The sequence below is a fragment of the Lutra lutra genome, chromosome 2, assembly GCF_902655055.1.
Source record: "Lutra lutra chromosome 2, mLutLut1.2, whole genome shotgun sequence".
Classification (NCBI taxonomy): Eukaryota; Metazoa; Chordata; class Mammalia; order Carnivora; family Mustelidae; genus Lutra; species Lutra lutra.
Window position 1 is genome coordinate 158,962,215 of NC_062279.1, and position 25,464 is coordinate 158,987,678.

A 25,464-nucleotide genomic window follows, 5' to 3' on the forward strand; every position below is an offset into this window, starting at 1 on the left:
CTTCTTAATCTTCATACATGACTCTGACATCACTGTTCCGAAGGGCAGTCCTCAGATATACAAGGATATATATGTGAATACATACATATTCTTAAATTTCCTTCTCGAGGATAGTAGACCAATTATGCACCTTTAAGAATAAAAACAGATGTGGGCAGATCATTTTTCCAGCACTCTCCATGTCACTGACCTGAACTCCCCTTTATTGTTTACCACCCTCTCGGGAGGACAGTACTGTGCAGAGCTTTCTAACACCACAATATCGACAGTTCTCGTATTGTTCCCGCGTTTGGTCTGGACGTGACAGCCCCAATTTCCAGTCGATCCAGCCTGAATATTAGAAATGGTTAGGGCACTGCATGGAAAAAGATTTTAAACAGAGAGAAAAAAAATGGTTAGACAAAAAAGGCAGACAACCCAGGCTTCTATCATTCATTTAGCAAGTTATGTCTGAATGCACAGTGTGGGTAAAGCACCTGTTAGATAAAAATGAATTTAAAAAATGATCCCTCCATTTAAGTACTTCAGCAGCAAGTCTAGACAAGCAGGCGAAGGGAGAACAGGACACAGCCAGGAAGGGGAACAGCAAACCCAAAGGTGGAAATGTCACAGCACGTTCTTCAGGCAAAACTAATGGAGACGTTTCCGAGTTACATCTACCTTTTCAGTGATTCAGAGGGAAATATTCAAGCATGAAGGAAGGAGATTAATATTACTAAGTGAATAATTAAGAAAATATTTAAGGATATTTTACAGAGGAACTCACTAAGTCTCTAAAAAGCTTTAATAAATTACCAATTAATGTTTTAACAAAAGGAGTTTTCCATGTAAAGGTCTACTTCAATTTGTAAAATAGCTGTATTTCTGAAGAGCTGTCAGTAAATTCAATTTTCAAGATGAACTCCTAATTCTCTAATATAAGGCCTGTTAATTAAAGAGCAAATGTCAGAACCTTCAATTAACCTTTCTCCCCACCACATGGCCCACCATGCTATCCTCTTATGTAAATAGAAAAATAAAGAGATAATTAGACATAAAGGATGTATCATTTTAATTAATTTACAAAGTTATGCCTTGAAGTTAAGACACATTTTTCCAGGGCGCCTGGGTGGCTCAGTGGGTTAAAGCCTCTGCCTTCAGCTCAGGTCATAATCCCAGGGTCCTGGGATCGAGCCCTGCATCGGGCTCTCTGCTCAGCGGGGAGCCTGCTTCCTCCTCTCTCTGACTGTCTCTCTGCCTGCTTGTAATCTCTGTCTGTCAAATAAATAAATAAAATCTTTAAAAAAAAAAAAAAAGACACATTTTTCCAGTCTCCTAAATCATTAATGAGTATACAACATCATATGTTCTAATAAAGGCTTTGAGACGCTATTACTCTGAATCAGACAAAATGTTTATAATCTTTGTTAATTAAGTCAGTGAATAAACGAATATGCTATAATAAATATATTCGAGATAAAGTGACATAAAAAGTATTTCACATTAAATTTAAACAACAAAATTCCAAAATAAGCAATCATCCTCTCATCCAGAGGTTCCCAAAAGTTCTTGGTTCACAGCACCTTCACTGACCAGAAAACTGTTCGACAGAGCCCCAAACCCAAAAGAAACACCTCCAATGGTCCAATTATTAATTACATCCCAGAACTGTGAACCTATGTCCTAATAACTTCATAGTCATTTGAAAAGATAAGGCACATCAATTTGAGGTAAATATTTCATTCTTAAATAACCCAACTTCCTGATGGGTTGTTATTTGTCTTTTGAGCACTCCAAAATTAATCTAAAGTCAGATACAGAACAGACAGCAAGAGCCTTATTTCATGTCCCACGATGACTTTCCCACAGTATTTACTTTGCACCATAGTAATCACCAAGAAATGGGCACCCTTGGGCGCCTGGGTGGATCAGTGGGTTAAAGCCTCTGCCTTCGGCTCAGGTCATGATCCCAGGGTCCTGGGATTGAGCCCCACATCAGGCTCTCTGCTCTGCGGGGAGCCTGCTTCCTTCTCTCTCTCTCTCTCTGCCTGCCTCTCTGCCTACTTGTGATCTCTGTCTGTCAAATAAATAAATAAAATCTTTAAAAAAAAAAAAAAGAAAGAAAGAAATGGGCACCCTCAAGGATGGCACCAGCAAAAGGAAGGCAGCATGATCAAACGACATCATCACTGCCTAGGGCTGGTAGCCATGTGGTCCCACAAGCATCAAGCATTACCATGCTTCTTCCAAAGCTTAAAATACCCCACAGCAGCTCTCGAGGTGAACTCACTGTGACATCCCAGGGCACTTCAGCACACCCACGGGGAGCTAAGGTCCTAACGTATTTTGCCAACATGATTTTAAAGATGACCTTTAGCAATACCTTCAATGTCTAAAAACTAATGATCGGAATAGAATTTCCAGGAATCCTCAAGGCAGCATATCTAGAAATTTAAGGAGGAAGAGGTGGCTTCAGTTTCATCTCTGAGGAAAACTACAAACTCTGATTCTTATTAAGGAAGGATGGATAACATAAAGAAACCAGTGAAGAATCAACAGCTATCTCAGGTTAACCAATTCAATAACTGTATTTCCTTTTTCTGCAACTCTTTTATTAATATGGAGGCAAATTCTGGGTAAAGGACTTCAGTCTTCATATGGAAGATTTTCACAGGAGTCAAGTGTCCCTCCCAAAAAAACTATTAGGCAAGAATGCTAACCTTAGAATTAATTTTCTGTACTGCCATAAAGAATTTAAAGTATGACTTGCAAAAATAAATTTATAAAGTTAACCTAGTTACTTCACAGTTGCAAAATTTAAGAGTTTTAAATTAGAGAGAGAGAGCATAAACATGATCAGGAGTCGGGGGGTGGGAGGGCAAGGGACAGAGGGAGAGGAAAGACAGAATCTTAAGCAGGCTTCATGCCCAGCATGGAGTCTGATGTGGGGTTTGATCTCACGACCCTGAGGTTATGACCTGAGCTGAAATCAACAGTTGGACAACTTAACCAACTGAGCCACCCAGGTGCTTCCAGGGTTGTGTATATTTTTAAAGCTTTATTGTTGTATCATGTGTCAATTATTACCTATTCATATAATAAACTGCTTAAAGCTCACATCTTAATGAGTTAAACATATGTATACGCCTATGAACTTATCCCCACAATACAAGCAAGGTAACAAGAGTCTTCTCACTGGGACCTAATAAACTGCTTCTAACAATCTTATCCCCTAACCTGATTCTGGTTATAGCAGACCTGCTTCTACCAAACTACCCACCGTGCAGTTCTCTATTACTTAGAAGCTCTAGAAAAACTACAAAATGACAACTATCCAAACACATGGCCAGTGATCCAAAACAAGCAGAAACCAGAGAGAAGTTGACCCTGGGAAGAAGGCAATCAGCACTGGGGAGTAAGAGCAGGAAATGGTTTTCAATGGCTTTTGTCCAAGGACAGGTCCAACTCAAACAGAAATTCACAGCCTTACTCGCTGAAAAATCAGAGCACAGAGGAAGAGAGGAACGTGGCTGGAAGCCCAAACTTCTGCATATGAAATTGACGCATATCTCTAACTGGCCCCTGGTCCCCACAGACGGAGCAGGGTCCAAGCAGATTTCAGCTGCTGCCATCACAGAAAAGACAGAAACAGGAGTTTGAGATTAGCCAAACTAACGGCTTGAGGGAACAAAAACCAACTGGCTTCAAGCAAATAGAAAAGAATCCAGTCAGGCATTTGCAAGAAGTGGTTTTCTTTAAAGGCGGGATAGTAATTACTTTAGGCTTTTCTGGCCAAGAAGCAACATCGAAGATATTATATAGCTACTTATAGAACCATGTGAAATGTAACCATTTACAAATGTAAAAAACATTCTTCGCCCATAGGCCCATCAGGCCAGATGTGGCCCATAGCCTATATTTGCCAGCTTCTCTATAGTGAATCATTCATACTGTCCAGGATAGAATCCAACATTACTAGACACATAAACAGTATTTTTTTAAATAGTAAAATATAAAATATATACATAAGCAAAGTAGTCAGGGATGATGATCCCAAGATGACCCAGATTTTAGAAACAGCAGGCAAGGATTGAAAAGCATCTACCATAAATATGTTAGAAGACACAAAGGAAAATATGCTTCTAGTAAACAAGACAGGAAATCTCAGGAGGGAAACAGAAATCATAAAATAGAACATTCTACCCCCAAAAGTCACAAACATGATTCTCAACTCAGAGGGTCTTTATTTTCTAGATAGATAGATATAGATTTTTTTAAATAGAACTTCCATGAATCTGAAGTGATTCTTATTACCCTAAGACGCCCTGGCGGAGTGTGGAAACTACAAATCTATTATTAAATATTCAAGTTGAGTTCTGCCTTTAAGAATTTGGTAGAAAGGAAAAAAAGAAAGAGAGACAGAGACATGCAGAAACAGAGAGAGGTGGGGGAGGGAGAAGAAAAAGGAAATTCAATGCCTACAGATAAAGATTTTACCAAAACAAAATATATAGTGATGATAATACATATATTTTCACTCTATTTTTTACACTTTATAAAGTTCATTTGAATTAATGATTTTGAATCTGAATTAGTGATTCAATAATCATTTGAATTAATGATTAATGATCATTCCAGGCATGGGATTAACAGGATAGGTGTTATATTCTTTTATACTAGTGGAACAGAGAAAGGAAATCTCTTAAGATGTATCCTTAATCAACAGAGTGAAAATTAGGTGATTACTAAAAGTGAAAATAAGAGTTTAGCAGCAATAAATGGTTAGAAATTATGTTTGGCATTAAAAGTTTACCTTTTCCCACCTAAAACGTTAAACAAAAAGTTTAACAGTGTTTTCTTTTAATCTTATGTTTTTTTGGTCACAATTAAATGCAAAAGGTAGCTACTTAATTTCTGGAGATGAGTAACAATCAGGAAAAGGAAACCCAAAGGTTTGCATTTTTAAACGCAAGAAGATAAAATATCAATTTAGGTTCTAACTAAACGTGACAATTTTGAAATAAATAAAATCCACAGAGACAATTCCTCATCTAAAAAAAGTTTACCTTGCGATCAACGAGCAGTTGTGAATCATGTTCTTTTCAACAAAGATACCTTGCGATTCATCAGTTTCAACTATCCGTCCATCCTGATACCACAATACTTGCATGTCCTGATCAATATATGAAGCCATACACTGGAAGGGAAGGCTGTCTCCTTCAAACACCACTTGGCGATGAGATGGAGTCATGTAGAATGATGGTAATTCGAGGGGTGGATCTATAGACAAGAAAACAAAAACTTAGTAAACAAATACAAAACTATATTCATACTCCAGAATTAAAAGTTACAGAGGGGCAACCTGGGTGCATCAGTCGGTTAGGCATCTGCCTTAGGCTCAGGTCATGATCTCCAGGTCCTGGGATGGAGCCCCGAGTCAGGCCACCTGCTCAGTGGGGAGTCTGCTTTTCCCTCTTCCTCTGCCCCTCCCCCATTCATGCATGCATCCACACACCTCTCTCTCTCTCTAATAAATAAAATTTTTTAAAAAGTTATAGAAATTCTAATTAAAATTATTTTAAATGGGAGAAACAGGTTTTCCTCAGTAACCAGCATTTTAATGTTAGCACCAACAAGGCTCCTACTGAGATAAATGGGTCCTAGATGAAAACAAAATTAGTAAAATTGAAATGAAACCATTTTATAATCAGTCCTGACATTTAAAGTTGTTCCTTTTTGGTGGTAGCTAAGCAATTACTAAAAAAAAAAAAAAAGAAAAAAACCGTAAAGTGATACTTAAACCTCAAGAATGAAACTAGTGATAAGTAAATACTAATAAATATATATAGTTTTAGAATATTTAGCCCACTGTCCACTGCTTTTAGCAGCAGTCTATTCTAAAGAAAAACAATACATATACAAGCATGCATGCAAGGAAATTAAACTTTACAATTATTTATAGAGAAAATATTAATGACCTAAAAAGACCTGATAACAACCTCTATATCATGGATTGGTATGCATCTATTTTATATGAAGAGGAAATGGGTTTACATGACCTCAGGTTTTACAAAGTTACAAAATATCATTAGAGTGTGATGACATTTTGGTCAAAGTACAAGAAAAAGATGAAGAAAATATACTAAGTTATCTTTGCAACAGCTACCTTTGAGTGAAAAGAATGCAATGCAAGATGGGCTTTGGTTTACTTCTTTTAGTTTCCCTTCTCTTCCAGCTTTACTGAGGTATAACTGACAAAATTTTAAGAGATATATTTAATTGCTTTATTCTCCCCTCCCCCATTCAAAATTATGAGATATTCTAAGAGTACATCATGATGATCTGATACATGTATATGCTGTTTCTTTTCACAAATCTTAAATTTCATCCAATAGCATACTTTCCTTGTGAAATTACAACAGTAATGATAATAAAGAGGAAATGTTGGTACACAACTGCTTATTTCCAGCTACAAAGACTAAACTGGAATCTCCTTTGATCATTTTAAGGATGGCTTTTGGTTTATATGGTTTTTTCCTTTTTTCTTTTTATAAATGTTATTTTATGTCTCTCAAGCCTTCAGATACTACTCAAAATCATGATTTTCAATAGCTGCATATTATAAATGAATGTGTCACAAGACATTCAACCAATCCCCTATTTTTGAGACTCAAAGATAGGCTTGTATTTAAATACTGACATACAAAGCTGATCACTTCCTAGTAATTAAGCCCTCATGTAGAATTATTGGATCAAACTGTATCAAATTCTTAAGAACCCCGACACATACTGCCAAATTCTGTATCAAAAAGGCTCTGTTATTTATTATTTCACACTCCTAAAAACAAATAATGATGGCATCTTCAGATTCTTTTTTTTTTTAACTATCAACAAACTCCTGGTTTGCCAACTAATGGAAAAATCTGAAGATCTATACTATTCCCTGAAATTGTTTTTCATAAAGAAAGCTGTTCAGAACCCAAGAACCTTAAACACCAATCCAAAAAACAATTTTTTATCCAGCTGACTTAACTGTTCGCATAAACTAAATATGTATTATCAGATCCGTGAAGATTAATGGTTGTAATCAATTCCAGCATGGTATAAAGAGAACTTTCAGACTGTCAAGAAAAACAGAGTAACAAGTAAAATACAGCAAACCCTTCCTCTGCTTTTCCTTCTCCCTTACCACATGTCAGCAACTCCTGCTTCACCCCCGTGACTGGCTGGGCCTGAAGGGACTTTGGATAAACACACCGCGTGTCCCGTATGGTGATGTTTCTCTCCTTCACCCAGCGATGCATCCACAATATGTTGCAATCACACAAAAGATACTCAGTCTGAAATTCTCTGTAGCATACAAAATACAAATTAGTGAGTGTGGTGAATAAAATTAAACAGCATGTTTGCTTTATATTGGCTTCTGCTTTGGGTGACAAGCACACTAGTGCTCACCCTCGGTGGCCTTAGGCATACAACACCAACTGGTTCTGTTTTCCTTTCCGGTGAGAGAACAGGCAGGATGATGGCTGACCCCAGCACACCTCCCTGGTAATTCAGGGACTAAACGCTTGAAATCAAAGCTGGTATGCAAACACAAATCTAGCTATCATCCTTCTTCTAGGCAACAAGCTCCTTAGTCCCAGGGTCTGGAATACCAAATCTCCCATCTTTTATGCCTATCCAATTTCTATCCATTCATCAGTAAGCATGGTGGCACTAACACTTGACCTTGAACACGTCTCCAATTGTTCTAGCATCATGGCCATGCTTTTGCCTTAAATGCCTACAAACTATTAATTTTGGTAACATAAAGGAATATTTGACCATTTATCATGGTTATATTTTGTCTGACCAGAGTCTAAGTTTATCAAGAGTGGAGACTCTCTCGGACACTTCTCCACTTGCACCAAGTGATATGAAGATACTTACCAACTTAAGGGGTATAAAGTTAACCCACTGAAAGTAAAAGAATACCTCATAGTTGATATGAAAGAAAATACAGAATTATTTTTATATGAGGCAAGAAATTTTATAAGTTGGCACCTGGGTATAAGAAACAAAGGATAATATGTACAACTGGGATAAAAGCACCATAATTTATTGAATACTTGGTTTTACAAAGCACTACTTATGTGTTGCACGATATGCTAAGTCCAGCTAATAACAATAAATACAGACACTGTCCCCTGTCAACCTGCAGGACATTATATAATAGTGGAACAAAACAAATACAACCAATACAGAATGTAACCTGTTCTATACAAATAAATCAAAGTGCAAAGAGCAAACATAACGTGTGCTCCTAACACAGCACACCAACACAGGCTTTATCTTATTAGTTCGGGGGGGGGGGGGGGGAGGAGGGTGGGAATTAGAATTGGACTAATTTCTTTTTTTTTTTTTTAAGACTTTATTTATTTATTTGACAGACAGAGATCACAAGTAGGCAGAGAGAGAGAGGGGGAAGCAGGCTCCCTGCCAAGCAGAGAGCTCAATGTGGGACTCGATCCCAGAACCCTGGGATCATGACCTGAGCTGAAGGCAGAGGCTTTAACCCACTGAGCCACCCAGGTGCCCCTAGAAATGGACTAATTTCTAACTCCTAAGTACCACCTTCTGGTCGGTTTCCAGCATTAGTGGGTAAAAGAAAAAAACTGGCCAAAGTGCCTGGGTGGCTCAGTGGGTTAAAGCCTCTGCCTTTGGCTCAGGTCATGATCCCAGGATCAGGATCCTGGGATCAAGCCCCACATCAGGCTCTCTGCTCCATGGGGAGCCTGCTCCCTCCTCTCTCTCTGCCTGCCTCTCTGCCTACTTGTGATCTCTCTCTGTCAAATAAATAAAATCTTAAAAAAAATAAAAACTGGCCATTTTCCCCCAATTTGGGAGGAAAATCCTTCTTACATTCCTGCTATCCAGGGTCTCAAAAGCCAGATTATTCTTTGTCATCTTTTTTATTTTCTCAACTTCACAGAAGTGGCAGACCTGAGCCCACTAAATATGCTAAAAAGAGATGTTTTCACTAAAAAATAATGGCAATAAAAAGACCAGACAGAGTTTAATCCAACATGGCTCCAGAAGCATGTACATGGGTCCACGCATGATGCCAAGGAGCCAGATGAATGCCTAAGTATTAGCTACATCTCAAGGAAAACTGCTAACTGATAGGTCTAGAAAATTCAAGAAAAACAGAGAAGGGGAGGGGAGGAGAAGGGTCGGTGGGAAAGAAGTCAAGAAACACCAAACAGCAACTGCTAGGGAAGAAGACATTCTTCCTTGGAAAAACGGTCAATCCCATAAATTATACACAATAAAAATTTAAAAAGCATTATACTTAACTGTATTTCCAATAGAAATTAGTATAACTTACAGTTTGAAATATATTATAGTAAATACCATTACTGTCAAAAGGCACGCCCATACAATCTCAGTTAACAAAAGTGCTCCAGGAGTGGAGGGGAAAAAAAAAAAAAAAAACCCACCAATTCTAAAGCTACAGAGAACTGTATCCATATATTTTTGCACTGATTTCATAAAGCAAGTATTCTACATAAACATTCCTAGCAACGTCAGTAACAACTTATGAATTCAGTTTGGGGAAAGGGTTACAGGATAAAGGTAAATCCCAAAAACATAAAATATTCTTAATTATAGATTCTTCACAGGGAGGAATGATATTTTATTTTTTGAGGATTCATCCACTAGTCAAACAATAAAATATTTCCTAACTTTAAAATAAAATGAAAGAGAATGAATTGTCAATTTATTTACTCTAAATATAGAGAGATATAGTATTCTATGGAGAAAATGGTTGTCCCAGTCTGAAACACATCATTCATTTTCATTTCATTCATCAAATGAAACACATCTCATTTTCAATGAGAATGCACACTCTCAAGTGAGAGTCTAACCTTTGCAAAATCACCAGATTTTCCCCATGAAGCCTCTGAAACCATTTAATAACTGTTTTTAATTTTTAAAAACCAAGATATATTTATCAAAACAGAAAAAAAATTTCTTACTTACAAAGACCGTAGTGAGCCAAGATAATCGAAAGTTCCTTGAGATAATGAAGAAAACAAATTCCCTGAAAGGTTTCTAGGGGGAAAAAAATAATAACAATAATTTCATTTAAAAAATACTAACAATTATTTATCATTTTACACAATTTGCTAGCATATCCTATAATCACTGAGTAATGTTATAAAGAATTTATGAAAGTTGTTTTAAATCTTATAAAAAGGAAACTAGTAAATGTGTTATCCAAGGGTGAAGAAATTTGTTCTTAATCTATATAAAGTAACAAAATATTTTAAAATTATTACTATCAGATAATGACTTTCTACCAAATACCAGGTGAACCCAAAAGCTACCTTACTGAGCCAGAACTTTAGTCACGCTCTCATTATAAGTGAATTACTCTTCATGTGTTAACTCAACTTCACTTAAGAAAACAGAAATGTAAAAACAAGAAAAGGACAGGGATGACCTGAATAAGCAGGGGCACCAACCCCCAGGAACTGAATAAAATATGACAACAGAGTACAATGAGTCCAGGGTTTAAAACACATAATTCAGTGTTGTCCTTGGGCAAATTACTTAACCTACCTTGTTTCCCCTTGTTTCAGATGACTTTAATAAATATTATCAACCTTTGCATAGTTTTATATGAATTAAACCCAGAACACCCTATGCTAAAATTTGAGGTGGTTCGTTATACCCGTAATGATTCCACACTTGACCCTAAGCTCCAAGAGCAGAGGGCCTTGTAGGTCTTATTTGCCAGGCAGATAGTAACAAGCTGGGGTACACAGGAGGTGCTCAGTAGGGGTGACTGACTATTCAGGATGTAGACTCTATCTTCAGGAAGCTTCTGATAGTAAAACAGAGCTGAGGGCTCTGGGAAGATGGCAGGATGGTCTAACCACCACAAGCTCTTTTTAGAACCTATTGTAGTATCAAGAATAGATAGAATTTAAACCCAGAATTCTCAAGGAAGATGTCCTGAGACCTGGGAGGAGGCCCGCCTCTCCTCTGGAGTCTGGGCTGAATCCCTCCCATGTGGGAGAAAGTGACAGTTAACAGATGGATCCTGCAGCAGTGTATTCCTGGATGGCAAGACTTAATATTACACAAATGCCAATCCTTCACAAATTAATACACAATGAAATTCAGTAAAAACATCCCTGGATTGGTTTTTAAATGTAGCATACAAATTTCTGATAGAAAAGGTCTGGATAAAAGGATTCTGATCTTCATAGAACTACCTGGGAACTTAAGCAAACAAACAAACAAAAAAAGGGTATCTGTCAATTAAAAGAACAATGAAAGAGATGCCCTTCTCTTTTCTGGCCTGTCAGAGGGGATACTGAATGTAGCCTCTGAAAAGGGTATTGCTGATGGAAGTGTAAATCACTGCTGTATTTTTAAAAAGTAACCTAGATGCAATTAAAGTGAACAGCAGTATTTTTATGAAGCTATTCTATGTGGAATTATGTGATTACTCAGGTCTGGAAGACAAAGAGATGGCAGATGGAACTCAAACAAGGCTGGCTGTGAAGCTGCCAAGTGTTAAGAGTGAGGAAAGGGTGCATGGAGATTCCTTATACAATGGTCTCTAATGTTTGGTTTTCTTGTTTTGTTTTGTTTTGTTTTTTACAAGTTTGAAGATTCCATAATGGTAAGTTGAAAATAAAACTCTATCATACACATATAGGACTTAAGTATAAAAAAAATAATGGCATCTTACAGGGATCATTAGATTCTAATTATTAGGTAATTTCATTCTAATCATTAGATATTATTAGCTATTTCTTCTTAAAAATCACAGAAGAAGGAATCACATTGAAGTGAGACATGCCATCCTCTCTGTAAATCCCAACACAAACCAATTTTCCCTCCAGTGTCGGAGCAAGGCTGGCTGAACACCAGAGTAACTGGCTTTGGTTTGGGAACCATAAAAACTTACACAACGTTTTAAAACACTAGAGTCACACTCCAGCTCTGAGATACTTACACAAAAGAAGCAAAAAGGGACTGAGAATGACAACCAGCACAGAAAAGTCATTGCTCCCATGTCCTATCAGCTCCCTGAATGGAGTAGCAGGTGAACTATCTCCATCCATCCCCACTCCCACCTTCTATGCTGTGGTTTCTTAATATCTTAATTTTTCTTTATTTACTTGACTTTTTGCTAAACAGATACACTTGAATGCCTGTAGGTTAAATATGTATGATGACGCATCCCCTATATATATACAAGCGATGTTTACCAGGGTCAATTTGTTAAAGGAGGGGAAAACGCAATCAAATGGAATCTCCTGCAACAGAAGAATAATTGACTAAATTATAATCAGTTCTGTACTTGGAATATTCCGTAATTATTAACAAACATGAACTATATCAACATGTCACCCTCTTGAAAAGAGATTAATGACACGCTGATAACTTTTTTCAATAAATTGCTGAGTAGAGCACACACTTAAAGCTCTGTATGTATGCCTGTACCTTTGTGGGGGCAACAGAAAAATCTGAAAATGATCCACCAGATAACTAGTACAGGCCAGCTCACAATACATCTGAAGTGATGGAAGGGTGGTTTAACTTTTCCTTCAAATCTTTATGTGGTTTTATTACTTAATGATCTCAGTAATTGCTCAATTGTATAAAGGAAGTTCTTATAAACATCACTCACTGATTATTTATTTTTTAAACATTATTTATTCATTCAAGAGAGAGCACAAGCAGGGGGAGGGGCAAGGAGAGAGGGAGAAGCAGGCTCCCCGCTGAGCAGGGAGCCAGCCCCTCCCCCTGGGGGGTGGGTGTCGGGTGTCCTTAATCCCAGGACCCCAGGATTGTGACCTAGGTTGAAGGCTCATACTTAACCAGCTAAGCCACAGGGGCATCCCCACTCACCAGTTACTTCTGATAGAAAAGTATTAAAGGTACAATTCTCAGAAAAAAAATAAAAATTTAAACTGATCAAAATTCATGAAAAAAGGGGGAAAAAGAAAGCTTTTGATCTGTTGAGCTCCTAACAACCTCTCTGGAAATTAAGGTCCTAAGTAAAGGACAGAAGCTTCACAGTTCATTTTTGGCTCCCCATCTTTGGTCTGGCAGTTATTTGCACTGTAGAGGGAGAGGGTAGGGACCCCTGCAAGTTACGTCTTCCCCTCTGAGACAGTTCTCCCCAGAAATTCTCCATCAACAAAGGCACAGATCCATACACAGAATTAATCAATCCCTCCACATCCACGTCCACTGAAGCCTCAAACATATTTAAAGTTATTTCTGCTTTCTGAACCTGAACTTCCAAAGCCACGACTTACTTCAAACCGAGGAGAAGCAAGCATGGGCAAGAAGGCCACCACCTGTCTGCTGAAGTCTCACCCAGGCCCTGGGGGGGTTTCCACTCCAGACTCCTCGGCTAAGAAAGAGGCCCCACAAGTCCCAGATCCGAGGTTCCGAAGCAACCCAGAGAAACCAGCTGAAGAAGCAGTAAAGGAAGTATCTATAAAGAGTGATCCGCTCTGGATTCCCTCCTGCTCTACACCTGCTCTTCTGGGTGGGAGATAGGCTGGCCAAGAAATGCACTACATGCCCGACTGCTAACCAAATTCCCTCTTCCACTTGTTTGAGAAGATGCTTCTCTTCCCAGTGGGAAACACAGGCTGTTATCAGCCTTCGCAACGGACATACAGGCGGGCTCAGAGAGCCTAGAAATCTGCAGATTGGGGCTGTCCATACAGCACACTTGTCCAAAGTTTCTTGATCCATGACTCTAGACCTGTGTCAACCCAAATTACGATGAGCAACTCCACTGCAATGCTTCCCTGAAGTTACTAAGCTACCTCAAATGGCAATTTTTCTTAGAACAGTCTTTAGAGAATATAAAGTCAGGTTTACTCCTGTGTATGCCACAGAGTGTTGCATTAAAAGAGTCACAGTGACCTATTATTACATGGGCTACAAAATCACTCAACCAAATCTCAAGGTAGAGAACTTGGTAGTGCTATTCCCACTGTTTTTGTTTTTTTTTTTTTTAAAGATTTTATTTATTTATTTGACAGAGAGAAATCACAAGTAAGCAGAGAGGCAGGCAGAGAGAGGAGGAAGCAGGCTCCCTGCTCAGCAGAAAGCCCGATGTGGGGCTCGAACCCAGGACCTGGGATCATGACCTGAGCCGAAGGCAGCGGCTTAACCCACTGAGCCACCCAGGCGCCCCTATTCCCACTGTTTTAACGATTCACCTGGCTAAATGTCTGGTAAAGTCTCACAACAGTTATCACAGAATTAATAAAAATATAAGTGATGAATTTTTTTTTTTTAAGATTTTTTATTTATTTATTTGACAGAGATCACAAGTAGGCTGAGAGGCAGGCAGAGAGAGAGAGAGGAGGAAGCAGGCTCCCTGCTGAGCAGAGAGCCCGATGTGGGGCTCGATCCCAGGACCCTGGGACCATGACCTGAGCCGAAGGCAGAGGCTTTAACCCACTGAGCCACCCAGGCGCCCCGATAAGTGATGAATTTAAGCTTTAAAACTCCCCAAAACTTCAGTTTCTGAGGCAGGAAGAGAAAAAAAAAAAAAAAAAGTATAAGGAAGTAGTCAAGTGGCCCTAACGTAATGGCTGTCCCTTCTAGCACTTTTGCCTAAAGAACCCATCTTGCTGATGGGTCGATAATCCCTGGGCCACAGTTATCAGTTATAAATTCATTGGGAACTAACTGACGTGGATGAAAGAGTAAACTCCAGACTCTTCTTCATTTCTTGAGTCACAGCTATCAAAAAATGTAACAGATTTTTTTCTTCATCAATGCTTCATATTGCCAATTCTTTTTTTTTTTTTAAGATTTTATTTATTTATTTGAGAGAGAGACAGTGAGAGAGAGCATGAGCGAGGAGAAGGTCAGAGGGAAAAGCAGACTCCCCGTGGAGCTGGGAGACCGATGCGGGACTCGATCCCGGGACTCTGGGATCATGACCTGAGCCGAAGGCAGTCATCCAACCAACTGAGCCACCCAGGCATCCCCATATTGCCAATTCTTATGCAGTCCTCAAAACCAAAAATGTAAGACTCTTAAGAAGAAACAACAGAAGCACTGAAATAAAATTGCTGCAATCCATCCACAAAAGAAGAAAAATGCAATTGGTTTAATTAATTTCAAGTTATGAGCAAAGCTGTATACCAAATCAATCTTATACTTAAACACTTAAGTTTGGCCATGTATCTCTCCTCCCAAATTAAAAGGCTCACTGAAGGGGGCACCTGGGTGGCTAGATGGTTAAGCATCTGCCTTTGACTCAGGTCACGATCCCAGGGTCCAGGGATCGAGCCCTGTATCGGGCTCCCTGCTCAGTGCAGAGCCTGCTTCTCCCTCTGTCTCTGCCATTCCCTCTGCCTGTGGTCTCTGGCCCTCTCTGTCAAGAATATAAGTAAAATCTTTTTTTTTTAAAAAGGCTCACTGAAAAATACTGCAAGTTTGCTAAGAAGCAGGAGTATCTTGTGGTAGCCTAACAAGTGATCTGAAGTCCCCTCCCTTACTGCAAAGATGAAATAATCTCACTATTGATGGCCCTAAGAGCTTTTTCAAAGTTAACATGAATGAAGTTGCAGAAACATTCTGAAAAGCCACAGAAAGAAAGAACCAGGCACAGACAATCCTTGTAACTAGACCTTCGACCCTAAATCCCAAATTTCATCCTGCACCCTATTCGCAGACAACTATTCTATAAAACAGGATTTTATGCCACTTTCCCAACATGAATGTCCTTCAGTGGCTTCTTATTGTTAAATCAGTTCTAAGCCTCTGTCTGCCTTTCATATGCTCCCATACAAAGTTCTATTAAAGATAATCAGCCTTATTTCTAGTCACTCCCAAACAGAGCTTCCTCATTTTAAAAATAAAATAAAAATGTATTTGATGGCTTATACAAAGTTCTTCTGCATTTATATTATATATAAATTATAAGAGAGGGATACAGATCATTCAAACTCTAATTAATCTTTATAAAAACTTTGAGGTACTGAGAACCTCACAGATTAAAAAAAAAAGCTCAGAAAAGTGGGTTCACCCCAAATCGCAAAGTCAGAGGCATGACTCAAATGGTGATTTTACTCTTCATGCGGATGGCTTTCCCCTTGACACCGGCTTTGCTCTCACTTCCACCTTTATGCATCATTGGCTCCGCTTCTTTTTCCTTTCTAACTAATCCAATCTTTGCAATCTCTGCACCATCAGCTTAGGTTTTGCCCCTTCCAGGAAACTGATCCAGACCAGGAAAGCTTCTGACCCATCTCTTCCAACATGAACATGTTCTCTAAGGCATATACTCCGTTAACTGGCTCTCCGCCATGTGTGTGCGCACGTGCGCGCATAATACATAGTATTATGTTCTGATGACATTATATCCCCACGATTGAATTTCCAGCTCCTGAGCTCCTTCTCCTTCCATAATCCTGACAGCTGCTACTTTACTATCAGACATATCACAGGTGTCTATAAATGTCTGGGTACCAGTTCATATGTTTTCTTATATTTTAATGGAAAAGACATACTTACAGCCTAACCAGATTGGTGAGTCCTCGAAATATGTCTGCATTCAGACATCCTATTCGATTGTTTGTCAGATCCCTAAAGAGAAAAGGGAAAAAAGTGTCTTCAATTAGTTCTCTTGGATGAAGGTTTCCTATGTTCAATATTCAAGAACAGCACCCAGGTATCATGCAAGATCTTTGTTTTCAGCATCCCTGAGAAGTTTACCTACTTCAGTGAGTTAAGGGGAGCACTGAGAGAACAAAATAGTACTTGCTCTCACCGACTTCTGCCGCGTACAGACTAAGCACTGTCTAATTACAGTGCCCTCTATATTTCAAGCATTTATTCCTGTAAAATGACTCACAATAAAACTGGAGTGGTAAAAATGAGACTCAATCTATCTTACTGTGAAAGAATTCCTTAGATGACCTACACCATTCATTATGCTGGGGAAGTTAGGGACAGAGCCCAGTCGCAGTGAACATCAGACAGACAAAAGAAAAAGGGGCAAATTACCAAAATGCTGGAACTTTTATTTCTTAAGAATTCCTGAAATTTAATGCTTTCTGATGTCATCCCTTAAATAGTCAGTTTTGACTGTAATGAGAAAACGGAGTTTGCTTTTACCTCACAGATCTATGGTTTAGTCTCCAGGCCAGATTACCTTTTCTAGGTAACAGCCTAATTATTTTTTCCCATCACGCTGAACTTTTTCTTTTCTTTTTTTTTTGTTTAAGATTTCTTTATTTTAAAGAGGGAGAAAGAGAGGGAGGGAGAGAGGAGAAGAGAGGCAGAGGAAGAAAGAATCCCAAGCAGACTCCCCACTAAGCATAGAGCCCAAAGAGAGGCTCAATTCCATGACCCTGAGATCATGACCTGAGCCAAAATCAAGAGTCAGACACTTAACTGAGTCACGTGGGCACCCCACTCTTAACTTTTTTAAAAAGGATTTTATTTATTTCTTTATTTGAGAGAGAGAGAGAGTAAACACGAGGAACAGGGAGGCAGAGGGAGAAGCAAACTCCCCGCTGAACATGGAGCCCCATGCAGGGCTCACTGCCAGAACCCTGAGATCATGACCTGAGCGGAATCAGACGCTAACCAACTGAGCCACCCGGGTGCCCCACCCCACTCATATTCTTATGTTACTTTCTAAATATGGTTTTTCTTTCATTACTTTCCAAATTTTTTTTCTCCTCAATCCATGAAGCTTTTTCCTTTTTATCTACATAAAATGTTTAGTAGAGATAAATGAAATAAATGAGAATTTCTGTAACCTTCAAGTAAGACAGCATGGCTTTCAACAATTTTTCCATCACTAGATTTACTAAGCTGTATATAAGAAAACCCCAAAAACAATGAATCTTAATTTTTATCAGTTCCTCCTCAGGAATTATTCATCCCTTGGATTTTGATAAAAGAATTAAAGCAAGATTCTAAACCAAACTTACAAAAATATTTTTATCACCTTTTTCTTCAATGTCCATATTATTCTTTGTAGTGGAAAAGTACCTATTCTTTGAGTCATGCTCTGAGTTACTCTTTAGAGAAGCAATTTGCACCATCCATTTCTGAACTAAAATTGTTGGGTTCTAAATTGTATAACTTGATAACAGCAGAAACTGTATTAGCTGGATGAGAAACCAGAAATGATAATGACAGAACATCTGAATCGAATACCTACGCACTAAGTTTCTCTCCGAGGTATTCTGAAACCTAGCTCAGGTAATCCTGAGTTTCCCTAAATTTCACAGCTCTGCCTTTCCTATCTTATGGCAACTTTTGATTAAAAAAAACTTAAGCAATACGAAACTTGACCCGCACATGCCGTGACTCCAGGCTGCTGCTCCTCAGAATATTAAAGTGAGGTATGTAATCCGATGGGACTTTTTTTTTTAATTCCAGCTGATTTTCCTTTTATTTCTGGGTTTTACTGTTTAAGAAAATTAGGCATCATTTTGTGAATTGCTGCTTAAACAAGCATTTCTGGGCTCAATTCATTATCTTGTTTCACTTCTGAGCTTTAACTGGTGTAATTACCACTGATTCTTTGGGAAACAATTTCATTATAGCTATACCTATTTAAAATGGTATTTAGGTATTGATAATGGGTTTTATTTAGATTGAGAATCTGCCTGAATTTGTTGATAAAGCAAAAGAGAAAGTGAATAGGTCTAGGTTTTACCTACTTTTGGTAGTTTATCCTTCAGAAAGCCACTTAATCTTCCTGATTCAAATTATCTATAAAATAAAGGCAAAGGCCTGCTACACTTAGAAAAAAGCTTTATGTGTGCTGTCGAGTGAGAGGCACAATTGGAATGAATGATTTAGAGCCCCATAAGAAAGAACGCCTGTATCCACAAGCAACCAGCAAACATGAATACCACAGAATATCTTTGTATCTCATTGAGTTTACATATAGGACTCTCTCAGCTTGCAAGTCATATACCTTAAGTCCCATTACACGTCAGCTGCTTGAAATTAAGAATGTATTTTCCAGTGGGAAGAATATTATAAATGGCAATTACCTTCCTAGGCAAGAACACAAGAGACTACTTAACATGTAATACAGTGAAAGAACACTCAGGCAGTGCTAGGGACGATACCAGTAATTAAATGCTACTGAACAAGAAATTTATTTATTTATTTCGGATGGAAGTACTTGAGAAATTATTTACTGAAGGATGGAGAACTGGGTAGAGAACCAAAGATCTTCTGCACTACCCTTAAAACACCCTGATGAAACCGCTTTGTATTAGCAGTCAAGTTCCCTTCAACCTGTATCTCAACGTGAAGATATTATTAGCATGTTACGCTAATAACTTCCCTCCCAACAAGCTGGAAAGAAAGGGGGGGCCAATCACAAAGGGAGAGAGTAAGCTGTCTGTCTTGTCTGGCAATATGACATCACATCCCTCTCACAGGGAGTCAGGGGGAAGCTAGAGGGAAAGATTATTCTAGAAGTTCCCAAACATTAGCATCAGAATTGCCAGGAGGGCCAAGAAAACAAAGACAGTTTGGCCTCAGCCCCAGTTTCTTTTCTTTTTTTTTTTTTTTTAAGATTTTATTTATTTGACAGAGAGACACAGTGAGAGAGAGAGAGAGAGAGAGAGCGAGCGCAAGCGAGCAAGCACAAGCAGGGGGAGCAGGAGAGGGTTAAAAGCCGGCTTCCCGGGATGCCTGGGTGGCTCAGTTGGTTGGACAACTGCCTTCAGTCGGCTCAGGTCATGATCCTGGAGTCCCGGAATCGAGTCCCACATCAGGCTCCTGGCTCCGCGGGAGTCTGCTTCTCTCTCTGACCTTCTCCTCGCTCATGCTCTCTCTCACTGTCTCTCTCTCAAATAAATAAATAAAATCTTTAAAAAAAAAAAAAAAAAAAGCAGGCTTCCCACTGAGCAGGGAGCCCAATGTGGGACTCAATCCCAGGACCCTGAGACCATGACCTGAGCCGAAGGCAGACGCTTAACAACTGAGCCATCCAGGCACCCCTCGGCCCCAGTTTCTGATAGGGTGGGTCGAACACCCACACTCCAGCTTCCTGCTTGAGGCCTCCTGTTCCCACCCTGATTCAAACTAACCCATCAAAACACGGTGCCCATGTGCCCCTGGGGAGGAGCACAAAGAAAGGGACTCAAGGTCATCAACAAGCTCACTACACAGCTGCCCTTCCTCCCTCGGGGCTGGTGCAGCAGCCTGACCATGGCCACGTTCCACACCCTCATCTGTGTCAGACCGGGTGAGTCCTAGCAGCTCTCAGCAGTTGTGCTCTAGCTACGGCTCCCTCTTCCGGTAAGTAGAGTCGACGTCCACATCCAGGCTCCTGGGTCCCACCCGGCTGCCAACCCTTTGAGGTGCCCCGGAGTTACCCCCAGATCTCTGGAGCTGGGCGCACCACTGGACCCCCACAGTAGACTCCATTTTTATTCAACGGAACGGATGCTGCTCCGTCTCACCATCGGATCTCACCCCTGGACCCAATTACTACTGTTGCTGGGCTCTACACCAAGTAGAGCCACTACTCCAACGCCCGCGAAATGCCTGCTCGCCTCTAGCACTTATGTTCCCTACCCAGAACTCCAGTCTGCATTAACACCACTGCCCTGCTCCAGACGGCCCATTTTTCTGACGTGCCTCATTAAAAAGCCTTAACTGGAAAACAATGGAGAGCAGAGTGTACAGGGAAGAAAACAGATCCAGGGCGAGACCTCCTGAGACAACCCAGGGCGTCCGGAGTGCACCAATGTCTGATGAAAACAATGAACCACCACCCGGTGGCCTCAAGAAAAACCATGGTCGTAATGTCCCCTCCTACAAGATCTGACTGAAATTTCAAACAATGTTACACAGTGAAGGGAGAATCCTTTAACTCCTGCGATGTCTCATCTTCTAGAACTCTGAACACTAGGACTGACCAAGATGGGGCATTGAGAGGAGAGCTTCAAAGGATACATTTTAGATGAAAAAAAAAATTATATTTGCATAAATAGTATTTTTTAAATAAGCAAAAATAGCATAGCCGCCTCTAGCAATTGGACCTGACTGTAAAAAGGAATGAGTCTGGAAGGACAGAATCATAGATACAAGATGTTAAAAGTATTAGGAGGGAAAGTCCTTGTCAGCATTTAACTGTTTTGGCATGATTCAACTCAGAGCAAACGCAGCTTATTTTATTATACAAACAACACGGGAAACAAAGACAACGGGAAACAAACAAACAAACAAAAAACAAAACCAGGCACCCTCAATACTTTATAAACATTAAATAATAAGAGAGCATGAGAGCGACATCTGGCCGGCTCAGTCTGTAGAGCAGGTGACTCTTGATCCCAGGGTTGTGAGTTTGAGCCCTGTGTTGGGCATAGAGATTATTTAAAAATAAATTCTTCAAATAAATAAATAGGGGTGCCTGGGTGGCTCTGCCTTCAGCTCGGGTCATGATCCCAGGGTCCTGGGGTCGAGCCACATGTCAGACTCTCCGCTCAGCGGGGAGCCTGCTTCCCCCTCTTTCTCTCTGCCTGCCTCTCTGCCTACTCGTGATCTCTGTCTATAAAATAAATAAAATATTTAAAAATAATAATAATAAACAAACAAATAAAGGAGCATGATAGAACAAAAAAAAAAAAGAAAGGAGAGAGAGAGAGAGACAGGGACAGAGGAAGGGCTGATTGTTAAGAAGAATGAAAGCATCGTCTCATCCCCAACATCCTCTGTCCCCATTTGTGTGCACTTACATGATTTCTCCTTCCTGCCATCAGAAACATTCTGAAACACAAGTCTGATGTCAACTCCATATTCGAAAAGTCCCGCTAGCCCCACGCTGTCTAAAGACATTCAAAGTTCCTTAACCTGGCAGGTCATCTCTGGCCTACGAGAGCCTAATCTCTCTGTGACCAGACTGCATTCCACTTTGTACTTCACACACTGGCTCCACACCAACGTCCACTCTGCTTAGAACGCCCATCTTGCTATTTTTTGATATGCAGGACTCATCCCTCGGGAGCAAGGTCAGATTGGGAGGTCTACTCCTGTGGCTGGCCCCTCCCCCCCCCAGGTGACTCTCTCCCTTCCTTGGCACATTCTGAGAATGGCTTTATCTGTGATGGCTCCTATGTGCGTGTGGTAGGACTATTTCCATTAACTAGAGTTGCCCTGAAGGGTCTGTGGGCTCTTCCCAACAAGTCAGGCTATGGTAAGCAGCCAGGACTTAATAGTAAGAAATGTCTTTCGAAGGAATAAGGGATGGTGGGACAGTCCACAGGGCTCGAGTGTAGGACAACCTCGCCAATAGGAGAATGTTCATAGGCAGCTGTGGAAACCACAGAAAAAGGAGAGAAGGGGAATTGTTTAGCTTCAGAAGTAATAAAAATTGCTTGTTGGTTTTAAAATAATAACACGCAGATAAAGTATACATACAAAAAGCAAGACTTTAAACCATTCATAGAAAAGGGGCCTCAAATGATACGCACATACAACAGACAGAGTTTGCATGCATTCATACCTTGAAAATCCTCTATGCATGACATATGATCATCACTGGCAAAGCCAATACAGTAATCATTTCCTTAGCATAAGAAGGACTCAACCATCTCCCATCAAATAAATCAAATTACCACACAAGTTAACCACTTTCTATACTACCTCTATTAAATATTCTTTTTCTATCATGGACCTAGTCAATAAACTAAAAATTGTTTAAAATCCATTTCTTTTGGGGCGCCTGGGTGGCTCAGTGGGTTAAAGCCTCTGCCTTCAGCTCAGGTCATGATCCCGGGGTCCTGGGATCGAGCCCCTCATCGGGCTCTCTGCTCCACGGGGAGCCTGCTTTCTCCTCTCTACCTGCTTGTGATCTCTGTCTGTCAAATAAATAAATAAAATCTTAAAAAAAATAAAATCCGTTTCTTTTAATCATGTTAAAGTTTGAAGGAGGGTAATAGCTCCTTATAAAAAGAACAGTTCAGGGGTGCCTAGGTGCTCAGTCGGTTTTTTGATTGTGGCTCAGGTCATGAAACTCTTGATTTAGACTTGGGTCATGATCTCAAGGTTGTGAGATGGAAACTTATGGCCTGTGCTCAGGGCAGAGTCTGCTTGTCCCTCCCCCTCTGCTCCTCCCCTGCTCACGCTTCCGTGCACGCGCGCTCTCTCTCTCTCTCTCATGCATACTCTATCTCGCCATAAAATAAATAAAACCTTTAAAAAGAAAAAAAGAAAAATAAAAGAACAATTCAAATTTGTAGGCAAGCAATTCAAATACTTACAATCTTTTTAGCGATGAAAGTCCCCAAAAGGCACCTGGATCTATACTACTAATGAGATTATTTCGGAGGTCCCTGTTAAAAACAGAATAAAAGTTATCACTTATAAGCACTATAACAAATATTTAGGCAAACTACAGATACCTGCCACACAGAAAACAAAAATACTGGGAGGAAATCAACGCCAAAAAGGTTAACCTCTATAGCAAGTGGTACAGCCAGAATTCAAATTCAAGAAATCTGATTCCAAAGCCATTTGTTTTGGTCAATATAATAAAGGCACATACAAAAAAAGGATATATATGTCCCTATATCGTTTGAATTCAAAGTTATGGCCAAGCCACGATCCTATATATTCTTTCTACAATTTTATTCTTAGTATGCTATACTTGAGTTTTATCAAAACAAATCAGAGATTATATTTGTGAACACAAACTGAATTTTTAAAAACCATCTTCTAAAATATACACTCTTAAAATTCATGTCATTTCATTTTTCATCTTTTCCCTCCCTGGGCTTCTATGGTTAGGATTCCTATAAAATAAAAATGTGATCATTCACAACATGTAGCTCAAAGCAAAGCTCCAGCAGCCCCCAAGGCTAGGGCATCTGAGGGCGGTCTCAATCTACTCCCACTCTTGTGCACAGCCCTACCATGTCAGCACACCGCCACCAGGGGCCAGTGGTGAGCGCCACAGCTCTAGCCCTCCACCAGTGAGGATCTGGGCCTCTTGCTAAGGCTGCTGCTCTCTGGTGGGAGCCTGGGCCCAGCTTGGGACCCAAGTGGCCCCACACACATGTTCACACAGGTCTCAAAGATAGTAGACAGTCAACTACAGGAGCACTCAGAAGCAGAACAGTGGCCCACTGTCCCTGACCACATTCCTGCCAGTGGCTGGCCCACTCTTGAGCTTTGTCACACCCTTGAAGGGGACTCACTCAGAACCTTGCCTGCTGAAGCCAAGAGTAGCTTCCAGTCACCTCTCAGGGCATCTGGCATCAGACTATGCACAGAAACTCTTTGCAACTTCTCTTGTCCTTCCCTTCTCCCTTCTTCCCCTAACAGTGGCAACACCTTGGTGTTATAAGGAGGTGTGTGACATCTCCTTATAAATACACATGGCATAGGGCTGGCTGCACACAGAGTTGGTGAAACCATCCAGAAACGCAGAGCAACACCCACTACAAACCACCTCACCAGGTCCTCTAGTCCCCTACTTACTGGAGACTTAAAAGGCTTCCTAGAGGCACCTGGGTGGCTCAGTGGGTTAAAGTCTCTGCCTTCAGCTCAGGTCCTGGGATAGAGCCCCACGTCAGGCTCTCTGCTCCATGGGGAGCCTGCTTCCCTCTCTCTCTGCCTGCTTCTCTGCCTACTTGTGATCTTTGTCAAATAAATAAATAAAATCTTAAAAAAATTTTTTAAATTTAAAAAATTTAAAAAAAAATAAAAGGCCTTCCTAGAAGTGTGTCTTGAGCCACCGGTGCCACCTGTTAGCATGACACTGATGTAACATGTCTCTGGGATCTTCTATAATGATTGCCCCATCATGGGATGTTAGCCTGAGCCCAAACAGTCTATAAACTAGAGAAAAATACAGCGTGTAACTTTTTCAAACCACACCAACTCAGAAAGTGTCTGACTTCCCTTGTCTACCTGTGCTGAAGAGAAGAACCCCAAGGAAGTCTTACTGTAGTGTGCACCGACCCATATTATTTTCTTCCATCCAGTGAAAGGAAGCACATTCAATTTTACTGTCCCATCAGCTAATGAAAACTATCTGATGTACGGCCTGCTTCATAACATTCTATTTTTTTCTAATGGTTCATTGAAAGTATTGATATATACTAGTGACAACACTGGGTTTAGTTTCTGAACAGGTTTCCTGAAAATTTCACAAAAACATCCCGATGAGACTGGCCATCTGCCCTTTGTGGCAGCGACTGTTTATTTACTGTTAAGTCTGGCATCCGTTGTTTTTTTTTTTTTTAAGATTTTATTTATTTATTTGACGGAGTGAGAGAGAGCACAAGCTGCAGGAGTGGCAGAGGAAGAAGCAGGCTCCCAGCTGAGGAGGCGGCCTGATGCAGGACCCCATCCCAGGACCCCAGGATCATGACCTAAGCCGATGGCAGACACTTACCCAACTGAGCCACCCAGGCACCCCAAGTCCAGCATTCTTGCTGTGTCACTGACACT

The 25,464-nt window shown here is 40.2% G+C and overlaps 1 protein-coding gene across 1 annotated transcript in view; it reads right to left on the reverse strand.

The window, feature by feature from the left end:
- The window catches only part of ADGRA3 (adhesion G protein-coupled receptor A3), a 132,252-nt gene that overhangs the window by 49,718 nt on the left and 57,070 nt on the right, over nt 1-25,464 (reverse strand). Inside the window, exons 3-8 of the mRNA XM_047719012.1 lie at nt 23,271-23,342; nt 16,540-16,611; nt 10,006-10,077; nt 7,169-7,329; nt 5,046-5,259; nt 191-355 (exon numbers count right to left, since the gene is read on the reverse strand). Of these exons, the coding sequence (XP_047574968.1) occupies nt 191-355; nt 5,046-5,259; nt 7,169-7,329; nt 10,006-10,077; nt 16,540-16,611; nt 23,271-23,342 (756 nt within the window). The remainder of the gene's footprint in view (nt 1-190; nt 356-5,045; nt 5,260-7,168; nt 7,330-10,005; nt 10,078-16,539; nt 16,612-23,270; nt 23,343-25,464) is intronic.